This window comes from Anguilla anguilla, chromosome 3 (assembly GCF_013347855.1).
Source record: "Anguilla anguilla isolate fAngAng1 chromosome 3, fAngAng1.pri, whole genome shotgun sequence".
NCBI classification, from domain to species: Eukaryota; Metazoa; Chordata; class Actinopteri; order Anguilliformes; family Anguillidae; genus Anguilla; species Anguilla anguilla.
The window spans coordinates 43696399-43716135 of record NC_049203.1 but is presented as its reverse complement, the minus strand read 5'-3'; the positions used below and the strand labels follow the sequence as shown (position 1 = coordinate 43716135).

At 42.2% G+C, this 19737-nt stretch overlaps 1 protein-coding gene across 1 annotated transcript; it reads right to left on the bottom strand.

Annotated features, from left to right (window-relative positions):
* Positions 1 to 1948: 1948 nt before the first annotated feature.
* LOC118223752 (interferon alpha/beta receptor 1b-like) lies at positions 1949 to 19428 on the bottom strand. Its single transcript, XM_035410700.1, has 7 exons — positions 19238 to 19428; positions 10255 to 10390; positions 9387 to 9571; positions 8380 to 8531; positions 7662 to 7821; positions 6559 to 6716; positions 1949 to 5445 (listed from the first exon to the last, which is right to left on the bottom strand). The coding sequence occupies exons 1-7, from the start codon at positions 19293 to 19295 to the stop codon at positions 5026 to 5028; spliced, it is 1269 nt and encodes a 422-aa protein (XP_035266591.1). The 5' UTR covers positions 19296 to 19428; the 3' UTR covers positions 1949 to 5025.
* Positions 19429 to 19737: the final 309 nt, after the last annotated feature.

The following is a 19737-nucleotide window of genomic DNA, read 5'->3' as shown; positions in this document are numbered from 1 at the left end:
AATAACGGCTAATTTTTCCAAAATTGTGTAGTGGGCGGTGCCACGCTGAAACAGTGACTGTGATTACTCTTTAAAGACACAGACACTCTTGCACTACTAAACAAGAGCACGCAAAACACACATTCTCGGGCCTGATCAAGTGTCAATTGCTCAGCTTCCACAGGGTCTGCACACAACAAACAGACATTGACCAAGCTTCCAGAATCCACTCCCAAGCACTAAAAACAAGGGGTTAGTCTCGATCTTTCCTCAAAAAGTCTAGGCTACAAGACAACAGGACACAGGGAAAATTACCCTGCTAAAAGTAAAATACTCCCAATTCAGTACGGCAGCCAACCGGAAAACAAAAAACAACCTTGCCACTGGAACACAACACACAGACGTACTTAAAAATCACAAGATTATCCTGGCATAGAAAATTAACAAAAACCGAAAGGACGATTTGGTAAGAAACAAACTCCCTCAAATCAACACTGCAGCTTAACAAGGCCCGGTATTTTACAAACAACTGGTAACAATACAAAATAGGCAAACAAACACAATATACCTAATTAAACAAAACACTTAAGAGCAGTAACTCTATACATGTCATGCAAACTACAATGTGTGGGAGACAGGCAACACAATTAGAATTAAATTAGCACAACATATATACAAGATAGAAAACCATAGAAACACCCCACACACCCAGTGGCCCACTTCCTGAACCATAGACTGAGTACTAGAAATATCAGGCCTACAGACAAACACAAATTAGACACCAGAAGATAGGCGCAGGGCAGATAAACAAATGAAACACAGGGTAAATGTACATAACTGAAACCAACAGGAATCACATCACAACAGGGAAAAAAATTATTACAACTAAAGTTGCAGTATATTGAATGGCCCGTGCAAACTTTTCATTCCAAAATGGCTCATACAACTTAGGAAATTAAGATTTATCCCTAACACAACCAGTAATTCTAACCCTAACTCTAACCTTCATCAAGAAAATGAAGCAAGGGAAGGAAATGAGGAAACATTTTAAAGTCAAGATTCAAGGATGAGAAATTCTGTCCCGGCAGGGCTGTTGTGTATTCAGGTTCTTGCTTCCAGCAATTACTCCTTAAATCACATACTGTAAAGCTTTGCAGAGAGGGACAAAGAACAGTCCTCAGTTGGGACTGTGTTTATTGTAGCAGGATGAAGCACCTGGTAGCTGACTCATTTCAGTAACCATAATGCATCTGTGAAGCAGCGATTAAATAAATCAATGCGGAAAGACCCAGACAGGAATTATGGCCAGGGGAATACCACGCTGTATTGCAATAAGTGCCAAAGCATCTCTAATGGCCCTATAATGGAGTCAGGACCTTTTAGAACCCTTTTCTTTCAGAAAGCAGCATCTCTGATAAAATGTTTTTTTATTTTATTTATTTATCATTGCTGAACAGACGCACGCTACTCATAAAACAATCTCTCTTAATATGCATGTAAAAACCCAGCTCAAATCATTTGAGTGGCCCGTTCATGAGATTCAAGATACCCGCATAAATCTGTGTAATGTCTGCAATCCATCCATTATCTACACCCACTAATCCTGCGCACGCTTGCGGGGGGTGCTGGAGCCTATCCCAGCATGCATTGAGCAAGAGGCAGGAATACATCCTGAACAGGCCACCAATCTATCACAGGGCACACACACCATTCACTCACACACTCATAGCTCTGGGCAATTTAGAGTGTCCAATTAGCCGACCTGCATGTCTTTGGACTGTGGGAGGAAACCGGAGTACCCGGAGGAAACCCACGCAGACATGGGGAGAACATGCAAACTCCACACAGAAGGGCCCCAAGATTCGAACCCACCACCTTCTTGCTGTGAGGCGACAGTGCTACCCACTGCACCACCGTGCCATGTCTGCAATCAAGATGATAATAAACGATAAACAAAGGTACAACTCTCCTTTGTAATGAAAAAGTCCAACTTTATTGACCTTTTCCCAAGACACTCAATACAGCACTACGAGTGCACATAACACAAAAAACGCAACAGTGCAATGGCGTTGGCACCTCTTCAATGCATTCTCCTCCCTCCTTTGATCAATGCATCCGTTACAGCCATGGCTGCTGCTTTCAGTCAGTGTCACGCAGGCACTTTACAAAGGGAGAGTCACGCTGAAGCCGCAGCAGCGCAAGTTATCAAGTCTATTCAGTTTACACACACTAAGGGTCACAGCACAGCAATAGAACAACATACATATGTGCATTCATATAGCAGGAGCAGGTTTTTGGATTTCACTCTACAGAAAAAGGTGATCTGATCTAAAGGACTTTTCCCAAGGTAAGTGAACGAATGTACAGATTTCACTGTCTGAGCAGTGTCAATGTATCCACAACCATATAACACAAACCGTAGCAAATTACATTAGCAAACTGTGACATTGGTTGTATATAAATGATGGATAACTGACTGTGTTTCATGATGCATACTATAATATTTCTTGCGCTATACATAGCACAATAGCTTTTTATTTCTCTCCACAATTTGGAATTCTAAATGGTAACTTAAGGTCTTTCTTCACTTCAGTGCCCAGTGTTCCAAATGATACACTGCAGCACACACACTCTTCCTAAATGCATGCACCCAACCAATTGACTTCTTTTCACCTCTCTTCAGTGACAGACACCTGCCAATCGCAATTAAACGCACATTTGCAGATTTTCAGAAAACCAACATTCATCACGAGCACAATGGGTTCAGCAAGGTTTACATCATCTTGAGGTTCTTATTCCACACCAAAACAATATACCTAAGACTCCGGCTATGAATTGCTACACTAATCAATGCCATGATATACAGACTGTATGCAAGTGCTTGGTCTACCAGCAAGCGCTGCATATGCTATGCTAGCGCACCATGCTAAATGGCGTGTTCGTTCCTTAGTAAACGGCACTCTTGTTCAGTTGCGCAGCCAAATGAAGTAATCGAGGCGACATACCTTACTCAAGGGGGCATGTTCCAACAGGTTTATTTCAAACTGACACATCGGGTTTGAGGGAAAAACATCACTTGTGTATTTTGGAGCACTTTCGATGATTGTATGTAAACACACGGACTTAAAAAAAGTTAAATTAAATTAAAAAGAGGAAGAGGGAAAAATAGAAAAGGACATAGTCAAAATAAATATCTTACACACGGGTTGATCCAGTTCTCCTTTTAAGACTTACAGTAATCTACTGCACACCTGTCACTTCAATGTGTGCAGAGAACACAGATGATAAAAAACAAGAAACAAAAAGCATAACAGGTGCTCACGCCATGTGAGACTTCTGACACACACCTCAGGATTCTATAAGAATCATAAACATGTGAATGTGGTATCTCAATGCGTCTCTCTCTCTCTCTCTCACACACACACACACATATACATGTACACACGCACACAAGATACCAGTCCAGTTACCTCTTCAACATTAAAGCATACCAGCACTTCTATAAAAAAAAAATATGATGATGATGCGGGCAAGGAGATCATAAATGGTCACCAATCTTTTTGCTTCACTTTTTGCTTTGCTGCATTTGAGGCCAGACGAACACTTCTAAACATAATTTATAAGTGCTGGAAAATGAAGACGCACATATTGACTGAGATACGTGGCATGTACACAGACACACTGTACAGTACTGACAAAAAGCGCTTGTAAATGTACACATGCGCACACGCACGCACACGCACGTCCACATGCAAGATTAACGCCTCTTCCTGTGCTGTTGCGCACAGCGACACACTGTGGCCATTATAACGCAGGCCAGGGTCTCCCTCTCATATCTGAACACAATCAGTCACACACACACAAACACCCACAGACACACACACACACACACACACACACACAAACACCCACAGACACACACACACACACACACACACACACACAAACACCCACAGATACACACACACTCGGGGTGGGAAGCGCCAGGGTCCTCACAATGTCATTATCCCCGGTACTCTGGTCTCGATACGATACTATTGTGATTCTTTGTGCTTTTGCGATACGCTGAGCGTTGCCATACGATACTGCGATATATTGCTATTTTTATTCGTTTCTCATTTCACTGCAGTGCAAAGTTCAAATCATGTGCCTAAGAAGAAAAATATGCCAAAACCCATCACACTCAACAAAAATTGTCGCATTAATTAATTTCACTGAAAACTTGTACTTGTGAACATGAACACAATGAACACATAGCAGTCTGTAAGAAAATAAAACATTCAAGAACACACAATCCCTTCAGTAGCTTCATTTAAGTAAATAAATGATGCAATTAATTAAGTGCAATTAAATTTAGGAGAGAAAAACAGAAGTAAACAATGAAATTGGTGAGGCTCTTCAATGTCAGTCGTTCTAGACAAGCAGCAGTTTAGTCCATCTGCAGTTTTGGCACTAATATCCTTTAAATTCTGAATGCAAAGCGTCTAATGAAAATGGCCTTGTTTTAATTTTTTCCCACTAGTGACCACTGCATAAGCGGGATAATCCACGACGAGATGGCGGCTGGCCAATATGATTTTAATGCACTCCATGGAGGGTGTCTCTTTGCATTCACGTTGTGCATTAAAATCATAACATGAAAATAACATGAATTGTAATATGTGTATATATTTAGATAAAATGTTGGTTTTAGGCACCACTGCATTATTACTGTATCGCAGAAGAAAGTATCACAAGATCGATCTCTTTCCCCCTACGGTTGACACCCACGCACATGCACACACACACACACACACACACACACACATACACATACACACACACACACACACTTTCAGCTGTACACACACAGCTCTGCACCAGCGCAGCTGTTCCACAGGCTGTATGAAACAGAGAAGAACACGGGACGGCCTGCAGACGATGGAGTCAATCGAGGGCATCGTCATGGTCACAGTAACGAGTCACCTGGCAGATGCCCTATTGTTCGGGGGGGGGAGCATGTCCCTTTGGGCTACTCCTGGGCCACCCTCACATCACCGGGAGGGGTCAGACACACTCCTCCAGAACGTCCTCAGCAGCCCAAACGCGGGTCGGGGGCCAGCACTTCGGGCCGCGGCCACAGGGGGCGACGTCGAGACCCTCTGTCCTCGACTCCACCACCCCGATCTCCACCATCTTCACCCGCTCCGTTGCCGGCCCCGTTCCCTTCTTCGGCTCCGCCCCCGTCGACGAGCCGCCCGCCTGCCCGGACCCCTCTTCGTTGGAGTAGACCCCGGAGTCGCCGCTGCCCTGCCGGCTGTGCCGGGACGGGTCGGGGTCCAGGCCGCCGGGGGGGTCCGCTGGGGCGTGGATCTCGGGGAGCACCACCACGGGCAGCACGTCCAGGGACTCGCAGCACACCTCCACCTCGGACTCCGGCGTCAGGAGGCGGGGCCGGTCCGAGTCAGGGGAGGAGTCGTATAGGTACTGCGCGCGTGAGTGACAGGGGGCAGGTCAAAGAAGGACAAAGAAAGACAAAAAGAGAGAAGAGAGTTAAAGAGAGGCGTTTTATATTGCTGCATTGCAATAAACACTCCCAGGCAAAGAACATTTCCACAGTGTAACCAATTCTGAACTGAGGGAGAGGGGAAGAGTTACAGTGGAATAATAAATGTGAGGTAAAGATGTCATGTGACCTCTGGCATGCAGCTGCACACTGGTTATGAAAGAGGAAGGAAAATTTGTGAAAAACTAATCGTACAGGCATCACTGAGCTGTATTTTTACAAAAGGAGAAGCAGTCGCTGCTCTGTGGCAGGGACTGAGGAACGGGGCTTATAACCGGCTGGTTGTGGGATCAAATCCCAGATGGGAATCTGTTTCTGCTTAAATACTTAGCAGGTGTTACCAAACACACACTTCTCAGGTAAATGTACAAATATTCAACGCCAAGCAGGGGGCCTGAGGTGTAGATAACAGCAGCAAAAATATGCAATTAACTACATTACACTCACATTTCTATACTCTACGGTATGCAATTCATTGTCAGACTCTTTCTTTCTCATTTGATCCCCCTGATCTTGTGATCAACACTCCACAGCCTCCATAACTCCACTATATATTGATCTTCTGTGTAGAAAATAGCGAGAAAAATTCCAGCGTTTTTATCCACAGGCCAGTAGCCATACCACCATGCACTCTGCTCCTGCTGAATGGCTGAAGCTAAGCAAGTGTGTGCTCAGTTAGTACTTGGATGGGAAACCACCTGGGAAAAGTAAGTTGCTGCTGGAAGTGTTGTTGGTGGGCCAGCAGGGGGCAATCTTCCCTCTGGTCAAAGAAAACCCACATACCCCAGTGCAGTGATGGGGACACTGTGCTGTAGGAGATGCCGTCTTTCGGATGAGACGTTAAACCGAGGTCCTGACTCACTATGATTATTAAAGACCCCGTGACACTTGTCGCAAAGAGTGGGGGGTTCCCCGGTGTCCCAGCTAAATTCCCAACCTGGCTCCATCAAACTTTCCACCTAATCATCCCCTGATTTAATTGGCACTATACAGTATGTTGGCAATATGCCCCTCCCTTCAAAGCAAGCCCCTACCTCTTGTATGTTTTCTGGGAGCTGGTAGGATGGGAAGAAGGTGGCTTTAATCAGCCAGTAGAATCTGAAAAGGCCATAAGAAGGGAGCAGGACGCACAGGAAACACAGGACCAGGGAAGCCAGGAACCACAGGAATATCTGCCACAGCGGGGTCCTACCTGAAGGACACATGTGCATATGCAGAGACTTACATGAGTGCATTTCACATGGACACACACACACACACACACACGCATACAAAGAGACTAACATGAGTGCATTTCACATGGACACACACACACACATGCATATGCAGACTTACAGAACTGTACTTAACATGGCACACACACATACACATATGCAGAGTATACAGCATACTTTGTCTTCCATAAGCAAAAACACGTCAGAATAAAGTCATAGCTCCCTCTGCTCCCTCGGCACAGATACCCTGCAGTAGCGCTAATGCTCACTCAATTAAATGCACAGGTCTGCATGATGTAACCCTGAAGGGAAGGAGACAGAAAGAGACAGAGTACCCCCCGGCAGACAGGAAATTAGTAGTGGAAGAGGTGAGAGTCCTCTAGCTTCACGTAAGTAAGTAGTTGTTATAGTCACTGGTCTGCCCCTTGTGGGGTTTTAAAATGTGGTGCCTGGCAACCATAAAGCAGAACCATAGGAGACCTCCAGAACTACATACAGCAGGATATGTTTTTCTGTTTTTTTTCCTCTAACAGCAGGTGTTCTCAAACTCAACCCTGGGAGTCTGGATATGCCAGTTTCTCTTCCAATCATAATTGCAACAACTGAATTGTAATGAGCTGTTAATTGTTCTTAATGAGATACATTTCATGTTTGCTAAGGATTCAGAAACACGCACATACGCATGCATCCACATACGCACACACACACATACACACACACACACACACACACACGCACTGTATATGCATAGACAACACGCAGACACACACAGGCAGTGCACATACACAGCACAAACACACACACAGCATGCACAGGCACACACACATACAGTAGCACACACACGCCCGCACAGTGTAATAGCACACACATACATACAGTAGCGCATACACACACAGACACACACACACGGATGGGTCGTTCACCTGTGGTCCGCTGGCACTGCGTTTCGCTGAAGCCGCTGATCTTGTTGTAGAAGTTGAATCGTGACTGCACCTTGAAGCAGTACACAGTCCAGGGCTCCAGATCAGCCAGGGTCGCAATGTTGATGCTCGTGTTCAAACCTCGATAGTCTTTCACAGCATTCTGTAAGGGAACCAGCAGGATTATTTTAAAAATACAAACTGTTCTCTAAATGAGGTTATTTGGCTAGCAGGGTTCATTCTTTTGGTAACCAACATTTCAGGGTACAGGTGTTTTTTCTTTGCTGGGCTAAAAAAAAAAAAACATCTGTAGGGAAGCTGCCAAGATTGTTAAAAAAATAAAAGCCATTCTCTAAGTGAGTTTATTTGGCCTGCAGGGTTCAAGCTTTTGGTAACTAACATTTCAGGGTACAGCTGTTTTTCTTTTCTTTTCTGGGTTAAAAAAACTGAATTCATTACCTTGAGAATGCCATTTTAAAAAAACAGCATTTTGGATACTCCCCAAAATAGTTTTACTTTCTGTTCCCTTTACCGTTCCCTTGCTTAATTTCCTTAGCAGACACACAGCTAACTGAACGAGTTATTTCAACATCTGTATATCTCCAGAAAGCGACCAGGGTTAGGTTCATATAGCTCAGAGGCTAAACGGCACTTCCCAAACCTGTTAAACTGAGCCCCGGCCTTCCCAGCAGCTAGGCCACATTTCTCAACCGCCGCTCACCTGGGTGTCTTTCCAGTACACGATGAGGTAATACATTTCCGGGTAGATCTCCTTCATTGACGCACTCTTGCTGGTGAGAGGGTCGGAGATGCGCAGCTCCAGAAGCTCGATGCCGGGGACCGCCTCCACTTTGGAGGGCGGGCCCAGGTGAGCTGCGAACGGGAAGCAAAAGGCGGCGTGAGGCATCGTCCTCCGGATTTCGGAACGCGCCGCCGTATTCCCGCGCCCGTCGCGTGGCTGCGAACGAGCGCCGACTGGCACACATGGCCGGCCGCCACCCTTTAACTTTACATTACATTACATTACTTTGCTTTACATTAATTTACTTTACATTACATTACTTTACATTACATTATATTACTTTACATTACATTACATTACTTTACATTACATTACGTTACATTACTTTACGTTATATTACTTTACATTACATTACTTTACTTTGCTTTACATTATATTACTTTACATTACATTACTTTACTTTGCTTTACATTATATTACTTTACATTACATTACTTTACATTATATTACTTTACATTACACTACTTTACTTTGCTTTACATTATATTACTTTACTTTACATTATATTACTTTACTTTACTTTACATTACTTTGCTTTACATTATATTACTTTACATTACATTACATTACTTTACGTTACATTACTTTACATTATATTACTTTGCTTTACATTATATTACTTTACATTACATTACTTTACATTACATTACTTTACATTATATTACTTTACATTACTTTACACTACATTACTTTATTATGGGGCGACATAGCTCAGGAGGTAAGAGCGGTTGTCTGTTGTTGGTTCGATCCCCCGCCCTGGGCATGTCAAAGTGTCCCTGAGCAAGACACCTAACCCCTAATTGCTCCCAATGAGCTGATCGGTACCTTGCATGGCAGCCATTCACCATTGGCAATCCTCGTTATAATATTCAAGACTTCACATAGGAATTAATCAATGAATGAAGAGCACTGGATGCTTCTCCTACCTTGCTTGTCTGGACAGAACTCCAGCTGGACCCACTTTGAGTTCTTCCCCACGCAACTGGCTCGAACCCGGAGCATGTAGACCCCCATGTAGTACAGGTCACAGCTGGTAAAGTCGCAGTAGGCATCCGCGGTCTCCGAGCATGCCGACTTCCAGTCCCTCTTCTTCGTCCGCAGTTTGAATTTACTGTGGCAGAGAGGCAAATCAGGGCTCGGATGACCAACAGAAAACCAAGGATGGAAAAAGATGTCTGGACACATGATACCTGCATAGATTTAAATTTACTGGAAAAGTAACCTCTTTAAGGCAGGAGGCATGCGTGCGCACACTACAGACCTCTGTTTGGCCGGCTACTTTTAGAAAGAGCCGTCCTTTATTTCTGAAGACCGAGAAGGAGTAAAAGGCTAGCGAGGCTACAGGCTCAACAGTGTGATGAACACGCTGTCAATCAGCACCATCCATTCCAGCCCGTTTTTTCCCCTATAAGCCGTAAAAGAAAAAAAATCTTGCTTGTGTGCTTGTGTGCCTGTATGTGTGCATGCTTGTGTGCCTGTGTGCGTGCATGCTTGTGTGCCTGCGTGCTTGTGTGCCTGCATGCTTGTGTGCCTGCGTGCTTGTGTGCTTGTGTGCCTGCGTGCTTGTGTGCCTGCGTGCTTGTGTGCCTATGTGAATGCGTGCTTGTGTGCTTGCGTGCTTGTGTGCCTGCATGCTTGTGTGCTTGTGTGCGTGCGTGCTTGTGTGCCTGCGTGCTTGTGTGCCTGTGTGCTTGCGTGCTTGTGTGCCTGCGTGCTTGTGTGCCTGTGTGAATGCGTGCTTGTGTGCGTGTGTGCTTGTGTGCCTGTGTGCCTGCGTGCTGGTGTGCGCCTTACGGCAGGTACTGGGCGGTGAACGTGGCCGTTTGGTTGGCCGGGCAGCCCAGCGCAGAGTCCCAGGTCCACACGAGGACGTAGCGGGTGTTGAGCGTCTGCAGGGTGACGTTCTGGGGGCTGGGCAACAGGGCCGACGCTGCAGGCAGAAAGGAAGAGCGTCGAATTACTGCAGCGCTGAACAAATACCCCCCCAAATAATCTTCAGCCAAACTTTGTAGATTTAGTAAATGTATACATACTCATGGGTAAATTCCATATTCATGTTTGTAAGTGGAAGGAAATTAAACCACCTTTTTCTTTCTTTATAAATGAATTCAAGAATTACTTCTCATCCCTCAAACTAACGAAATCCAAAAATAGAAAAGCTGAAAAAATATTTAAGTCTACGTCTCAATATATCCTTATATGTTTGGTAAATGTATTTTCATAAGCCATACTTGCCTTGTGTGTATTAGATTTGTAAATACATTATATATTATTATTTTTATTTTATTTTATTGTACTCCCCCATTGCAGTCCTTGTTTGTCTGTTTAAAATCTAATGTTAATTTGATTATGTTTTTTTTCTGGTATTGTACAATAACTGTTGCAATAAAATAAAAAATAAAAAACCAAAAATACCCACAGACAACAAGCTAATAAAACAGCTTGAAAGTGCGGCTGTACAGACTGCACAAAGCAATCCAATAAGACACACAAGTATAACCAGACAGCAAAACAACAATGAAAATAATAAATAGAGTTAAAAGGTAAATAAACAAAGACATGCAGAAAATAAAAACAAAATACTGTTCCAAACGATAAAATAAGAATACACGAAAGATAATAAGACAGGAACAGTAGAATTGCATAGGTAAAACAGTGAAACTGTCTTACTGTCTCTGCAACACAGGCAGACAGACAGACAGTCACACACACACACACACACACACACACACACACACAAACACAATGCATTGTGAAGAAACATGAAACAGGAACCAGTAATTCAACAAAGACGAGTGACACGCTTTTAGAAAAAACCCATACTGAAACACATTCTAATAAAAGAAGCGAAGATATATATATTTTTTCCATCTCTCAGGTGCGTGACTGTGCCATAACAGGAAACATGCGCTCTTCTTGAAAAGGACGCTATGGTTACTGCATATGTGCCCGCACCTCAACACCGCAAGAGAACACACCATTATGTAACTGTGCCTTGAAACGCTCTTAATCTTTCTCCTTCTATATGCCTGCTCTCTCACCTCTCTCTTTTTCATCCCTCTTTCTACACACTCTCGCTTTTTGCATCAGTACATTTAGACAAATGCTCACAGGACGTGCAAAACACTTTGCAAAATATTTGCATTTCATTGTTGAAAACCTTTGTCACAGCTCATACATTACAAATAAAATTCACTCAACCTTCACTTATTGTCTTGTTTATGAACAAAAAACAATCCTTTAAAAAGGACTAAAAAAAGTTTTAAATAATCAAGTGTGCAAGTACAGCGCATTAACGGAAAAACAAGCACCTTGCTTTCTAAGCGTAGGCTCTGTATTTGAAAAAAGTTAACAGCACAGAGATTTTATTGAGTACAGCAAATATACTGTTGCTAGGTAGCCCAAGTAATCAGATGTTTGGTCTGGCCACCATGTGTACCTAAATATTGACTGCGGTATGTCACTTGTCTGGTTGATGAAGCCAAGAGAAGCCAATGGTTGACTCATCACAAGCCACAGCCTAGTGTTATTAAATAGGCAAATAACACCTCTCTCTACAACTCCTAAGTAGGAGTATTCCGGTTCAAAATCAGTGCTGTGGGTGCTATCGAGGTACATTACATTTATATGGCAGATGCTTTTATCCAAAGCCACATACAATAAGTGCATACCGTAGGTCATTAGAACAACTACAAAACAGAGGTCCGATAAAGTACAATACTTATTATGTAATAGTTAATTATAGCCATGAACGCATCAAGTCCAGTTCACACAGTAAGCGTAGGCTAGGTCAGAGAGTAATGTTAAGTCAAACAAGTAGGCTAGGTGATACAAGCTGAACAGCAACGGTGTGAAATACTTCACTACTGTACACTTTTTGTGGAGTATCTGTATTTTCTGGACTATTTCTATTTCTGTCAAGTTTCATTTGTACTTCGCCACATTTTCGAAATAAAGAGCATACTTTTACTCCAATACCTTTCCTCTGAACACGCTACATTTTAATAAATGTAAATGGAAAAAGACACGAGCTACGTGAGTGCACCCAACTCCCTTTGGTGAACAACGATTAAGGGAGAAGGAATGCCCTGGAGGAGAGGAGTGGACAGAAGGAGGATAAAATGTAGGAAACGGGGGAGGCGTGTGTACTTGTTAAACACTTATTTTCGATGCGATTATATCAGTTGTGACGTCCTCATGTTCCCACAGCCTGGTTGCGTGCGGTCCTGTACAATGCAGTTTTACTCACTTACTCATATTCCTGATGTTTCCTTTTAGGAAAAAACTGCATGAAGTTCAAAGTCTGGCTGCTTTGTTTTATTTTTTTGGATTAACAGTATTTACCTTTACTTTTGACACTTAAACACATGTAATATCAGGCTTTTACTAAAGTAACATTCCTAATGACTGAATAAAAACATGCATTTTATTTTGAAAACATTGTATCTTAAATTTTACTCAAGTACGGCTTTTGGGTACTTTTTCCACCACTGGCAGAAAGAGAAGGAAGCAAATTGAGGCCACAGATCTAGGACAGCTTATATTTAGAACAGTTATTAAAATGGACAATTAGCCTAAATTATAAAAACCTTGATAAGTGATATTTTATACCATTTTACAGCTTGGTTGTGCAAAGAAAAAAAGTAAACAAAAAGGTATTTAAATGTTTTTGTGATAAGCCTTTTGGTACAACTCCCAGACTGGTAGAGCTTCTTTAATGCACAAAATTAGCAATTTGTGGAGAGGACAGCAGTGCGCTGGTTTACTGCAATTTGGCTTATACAGAGAGTTCAAAATTTAAAAGTGGACAGGACAGTGTTGTCCTGGTTTACTGCATTTGGCTTATACAGAGAGTTCACAATTTTAAAGTGGACAGGACAGTAGTGTGCTGGTTTAATGCATTTGGCTTGTTCAGAGAGTTCACAATTTGAATGTGGACAGGACAGAGGTGTGCATTTGGCTTATACGGAGAGTTAAATAATTTTAAATTTAAATTTAAATAAATTTGTGATGACAGCAGAGCCAGTGGAAGAGGAAGTCCAGGCTGTTGCTGTGCACTATGGACCCGTATCACCGTGCAGTATTGCCAGTACCAGCCTGCTTGTAGATACATAGATCCAAAGATAAAAAATGACGTCAGGGTCTTTATATAGCTCTTTATGATTGTGTATGCACTAAATTCAGCTTATGGCTGTGGATGTTTTATGGTAAGAATAACTGGTAGAACGTGTCAATGATTACTGGCAGAGTGTTGACTGTCTTTATAGGTACCCTCTAGTTTGAAACTTTTGAATAAAGAAAAGTTAGCAAAGCTGAGGATATGTCATAACCAAAAATTTTTTTTACTTTGCATGCCAGCATAATACTGATTGAGCATTCGTGTGCAGCTTTTGTGTCTCCCTTTCTTGCCATAATTTCAGCAACCGCACAGCTAGCCACAGGTTGCACCCCCACCCCCGAGCATTTCAGCTGTGTTTGAGTTTGATCTCTGAAACAAATGAAATAATCTTGGTCCTTGTGAGCAAGGAACACTTGGTTGTGAGCGATGCTTAAGTTTGCTTGGAACCTTGGTGTGGTTTGAAGGTTTCTCCAGTCTCCACACAAGACAACCCTGTAGGACAAATAACATTACACAGACTATAGCTCACTTACCTTTCACTAAATTTAGCTTTTTTGCTACACTCTGCTATGCAGGGGTGTGGATATGGGTGGGCCTCTCAATAGCTTTGAAATATTGAGATATTCATTTTTAACAGATGGCATCTTACTTTCTTCCACTAAATGCTGATCCACAAACATATGCATTTTTAAATCACAGTAATGAAAACATGCGCTAGCTGCGACGTCACGGCCATTTGTGTCAAGTGTATGCACTTATTGTGGAAAAGAATTTCCTCCTTGAGGACAAAATAAACTATCTATCTATCTATTAAATTCTCTGCTGGTAATTGACAATTATCAATTATCGGAGCCAATAAAATTGTGTTTTTTCACTACTTGCGATGTCACTGGTTGTTTTTTTATCATACGGCTATCTAAGTAACTTTGTCAGCTGAAACACTTGATTGTTTTGCTATTTTTATGCCTGTACTGCTGACAGCTAGCTAGCTTGAACCTAGAACCTCCTCCCACACTGCTTCCCATTATACTGCCCATATGAGCTGAAAATAGACCTGAGGAATTTGCAGCAGAAGTGCATGGTCCCCAATCCAATCTGTCTACAATCAATGAACCAGCCATTCAGCCATGGATAAAAACCTTCCAAGGGACTACATTTTCAATAAAGTCAAGCTGCTTCTCCGCCTGCTTCTACAACAATTTTAAGAAAATGGAGGACAGCAAGGCCAGAGATGCTATCTTTTTCAAATCAATGCAGACGCTTCCCAGAAAATCACACCAAATTTGCATTTGCGAGGGCTGGAAGCTGAGACTGGAAACATACTGGACAGGCCTGCGCTAACCATGCCTCCAGCAAACCACGTGCCATTTTACGAGGTAAACTAAATGAATTAAAGTCTATCCATGCGGCCAATGGCCGTGGGACAGTGGAGAATCAAATGTGACCAAAAGCAACAGTTCCTGAACTGAAAGAAGTGGCAACGAGGAACAAATCTGGGAAGGAACCGGGTTGGCAATCACTGCAGCTCTACCACTCTCCCTCTCCCTAATGTCTTCGTATTGCAATGACAAACACCATCCCGAGTAAAATTAGCAGTTGGCTTTTAATTACAGCTTAGTCCAGCTCTTTGATTGCGGGATATAATAGCCAAAATACGATGTGAACAAAAGAGTATGTTTTAGGTACGCATTTCTCAATGGATTCTGTACCAATAAAGCTACGCATTCATTAGAAATTACCTAACACGGCTAAATATTGACTATTTTAATAAAATAGCCTGTAGATTATATTGTTATAATGAAACACAAACTTTGTTCATTGCAAATTTCTGAGCAGTTTGAGAATGAGTTTGCACAACCGAGCTGGGTTCTCCCTTTAGCCACCTAGAGTTTCCAGTCACTGCACGACTATCTTTCTTGCTCATGAAGAACGAGAGTCTGAAGTCGAAACCAGCCAATGCATGACTCTCGTTCTCGTTTGCGGGAGCCTGAAACAGAGCAGTGAAGGAACCGAAGAACAAATCCATGAACGAATCCTTTTAGGGAACTGATTCAGGAACCGTAACCCCCACCCCTAATTCCTTTAAGAGGCCACAGAGAAACAGGAGCCACTTTGTTAGGGGAACTTTTTCTGAGAATGTTTGAATTCATATCAAAATATGAACCTGAAAATGGACCCATCGTCTTCCACGTAATGCTACACTTATGAACCCCGACATGCAGAATGAACTGCTGGAGTGTGCAGCTTTATTATTGCTCCAGAAGATTAAAAAAGAATTGCATGAGCCCTCAACATCATTTGCCATCCAATAGACGAACACAAGGACCAACCCAAACGTGAACTTATCAGTGTACATTACATCCATGGTGGCAATATCAAGGAAAGGGCAGCCAGATTCGTTTACAGAGGATTGCAGATGGGATACGACAGGAAATCCTTGAGGTTCTTGAACGGGAGGACCTGGATCCATTTCTCATCCTTTCGACGGTGTACCCCTTATGTCAGGTAACCACTGGGTAAGTATGTATGTATGTTGTCTTGAAGCAAACCTTTCTGCAAGCTATTTGTGTGCTCAATTGTGACTCGCAGAATCTGAACTTTGTGTTATGCATTGCAGGACATAGGCCTAGAAGTACTTTTTATGAGATGGTGAACCAGCTACAAAACGTTATGCCTGTAACGCAGAGGCACGCATGATTTGTGGAGTTGAAAAGAAAAGTATCCTGGTCGTAAGGGCTGAAGAGATCAACAGATGTACGTTGGAGCTCAAAGCCAAGGTCTGTAAGCAAAGTACTGCAACTTCTGAATCTGATTTTGGAGGCACTGGCTGAGTTTTCTCAAGACAGCTGCAAACAAAGCAAGATGCAGAGGCCCTGCCACATCTAATACTGACCAAGAGAGACTAGTGACTTTGCCGCAAAGAGGCTACAAAGCTTGACACTGCGTAACGGACTGCCTCGATTTAACTGAGACCATCAAAATGACTTTCTCGATACAGGGAGGCCGGTTTTGATAAAGTCCTGGAATTCAAAGATGAGTGACTATGACTAAGAATGACATCATGCACTAGGATATTGGGTGTTTCCCAGAGAGAAAATTATCAGCAAGCGAAACTAAGATCTTAGAGTACTCTGGAATGATATGCTGAACAGACAGGTCACAGAGCTGAAATGCAGGTTTCAAGACGATGTATCACAATGTAATGCAATGTATATGGGACCATGCGTGCACCAGTGAGCCTGTATCAGCGAGCTTTGGAATGCAAGATATATGCTGAGAGACCCAAGCAAACTGTACACTATATCTGTCGAGGATCCAGAATACTCGGTTTTCATGCAGCGGATGAAATCAAACATTCATACGGGTACAGGATTTGCCCCTCCCTGATTTCTGGACAACTGCACAGCAGATATTTTCCCCAATATCAATGGTCTACTAAGGGCTAATATAACCCTGCCCTTAACATCATGCACTGTCGAGAGACTCTTTTCCAGTACAAGTTGGATTAAAACACAACTGAGCGTGACATTGACAACCCTCTGTTCAAACAGCCGCTCCCCTATGTCTTTTGAACAGAAGCCATCAGACTCTTTGGACTACAGTGAAATTATGGACTTGTTCTACAGCAAACACTGTCGTCTCTGCCTTGCGTAGGCTAAGTACATATGGAGTTCAGTGTCCAAAGAGCACATCAAAGGAAGGTCTAGAAGATCTTGGCCTGTGTGTTGTGTTGGCTATTTAAAAATTGTTTGGCTGTGTTGGGTTAATGGTACACATAAGACTCTTGTCTTCATTGTTTTGCGAAGATTCTGCTGTGTAGCCTGTCTGCTGTCAGGAGCTAAGTATCTGTATTAGTCTGTTAGTCTATTCATATTTCAGAGGGTGAATGTCATATTATTAAAAACAAATACGCCTATTTATGCTACGAAACATCTCAGTGATGAATGTTATGCAGCCCCAAAAAGTGCTATTTTTTAAAGAAGCCTACAGGTGACATAACGAGACATGTTTGTGTGACAATAATGAATCCTAATGGCAATAAATAGCCATTTTTGGAGCAAGACATTGTCACCCATCCATTTTTTGCAGGCCCACCTGAAAATTAAGATTTAGCTACACCACTGCTGCTATGCCTTCACTGCAGCAGGGGGGTGATGGCGATGGAATTGGATGGAGCAGTTGCGGTCTTTCATTTGAGGAATTAGTCCATTTTCGCTCTGGGGGTAAGCACACTCTCACGACCTGTCCTTGCTAAATTATCCAGTTTATGTAGCAGACTAAGGCTGATGTTGATGAGAGATGATCAAAGAAAGTCAACATTCTAAACAGACTAGGGTTTACATTATAGCTATCTCTATTTTATTTACATTAATTTCAAGTTTTGTGCATGGGAGTAATTTTCTGTTTTTAAAATAATCTCTAGTGTTTTTTTATTTATTAATTTTTATAAGTGAATATGTCATGACAGTATTTGGGAAAGGCTGTACTGGCTTAACTTTAGACTAGACTACTTAACCCAAATTTCTGTCTTGTAAGTCCACAGCTGGACAACGAGTAAAACGGCAAGACTCTGAATAAGGTATAGGCTAATAAAAGTACTAATGAAAGCAATATTTTAAAGCTGCACTGCTCCAGATAGTCTTTTGTAGACTACGACTTGTGCTTCAAAAGCAATGTTGAAAATGCTAAATTCTCCCACCAAAGGAGTAGCTGTAGACAACCTCGCCTTTATCCAATTTACGTAGCTACCTAAGTTTCACCGTCAGTACCCGATACTTAAACACTGCGTGACAGTAGCCTAACTGTTGCCAACGAGGAGGTTAATGAATACAAATCCTTGGCGTTACCACTTAGCTACTGAACTCTCATCTCTCAACTCGTAGACATGTATATATGTCTATGTCTCCACTGGCACTGTATTTCTCTCAACTGTTTTCTATGAGCACCAAACAAAATAGTGTGACGGCCAATTTCTTGTCATTGCAGGCGGCTAAAGGAACACATTTTTTTGAGAGAACAATGCATTTTATTTAACAGTGATGACGAGAAAAGGCCAACTGCCAATGTAAACATCGGTTATTCAGGGTTACACGCATATAAGGCACATCTCCTTGAATTGTTTACATTAGGCTCATTTTTAGCATTTCATTCAGCATTTAACAGAAAACCAGCAACCGAATCACTAATTAGCCGACTCGTGCCACGCTGAAGAAACCATACACGGAATACATGGAAGACTGACCACTGTTAGCATCAGGATTGGCAGTGGAACGTCTTAGGTAACCTACAAGCTAAGCACACTAACTACCAAATAAAACAAGGCTAAAATAGTATCCGTGTGCTTTAACAGACCTATACAAAACTATCGCCCGCCGATTCAAACAGCAGATGATCAACTTTGATGGTGAAGGGAAATAATTGTGAATGTTTATTGTAGTGATCAATTCTACGTTTTAGTTTTCGTTCTGGCTTACAAACTAGAACTCGGAATTGCCACAAGATCGCTCGTAACAATATAGCAATAGGTAGAGATAGAGAATTAGCAAATGTACGTATGCTTCAATGCAATATAAATGCCCAAAGTCTTGTCTTCGCATTCAGGGAATTCTTTGTAGCCATTTTAAAGAGAGATATGGAAAAATAAAACCAAAGGCTTACCTTTGTACACATGGCCCAAAAACATGACAATAACAGCAACCCCAAGGCCTACATTCATATTTTATAACGCGACTAAGATTTCATATTTTAAATAAAGTAGGCTCTTCCCTCACTCGACACAACATTCCCTGTTCGCGTCTACCTATGACTGACAGTTTCTGGTAATAGTGCGCATGTTTCTTTCCGATACCGACAAATAGCTAATGTAGTGAAGGCGGTTTAGGGAGTGTCAAGAAAGTAATTCTGTATGTATCGCCGAATCGGTACTCACAGCCGTAAGTTATTGATCGGCGGCACGTCTTTGACAAGCATGTAGCCTAATTTTGAAGACCATGGGCTACTGATATAACATATTAATATATTATTATATCTAAATAAAAAGGTGTGAAATATTATTCACAATTATTAGTAGCACTTTACAAGAAGGGGACACAACTCATGCTTATATAATGCATGACTCATCATGATTTAATGCATGAATTAATGAACAATGTATCAAG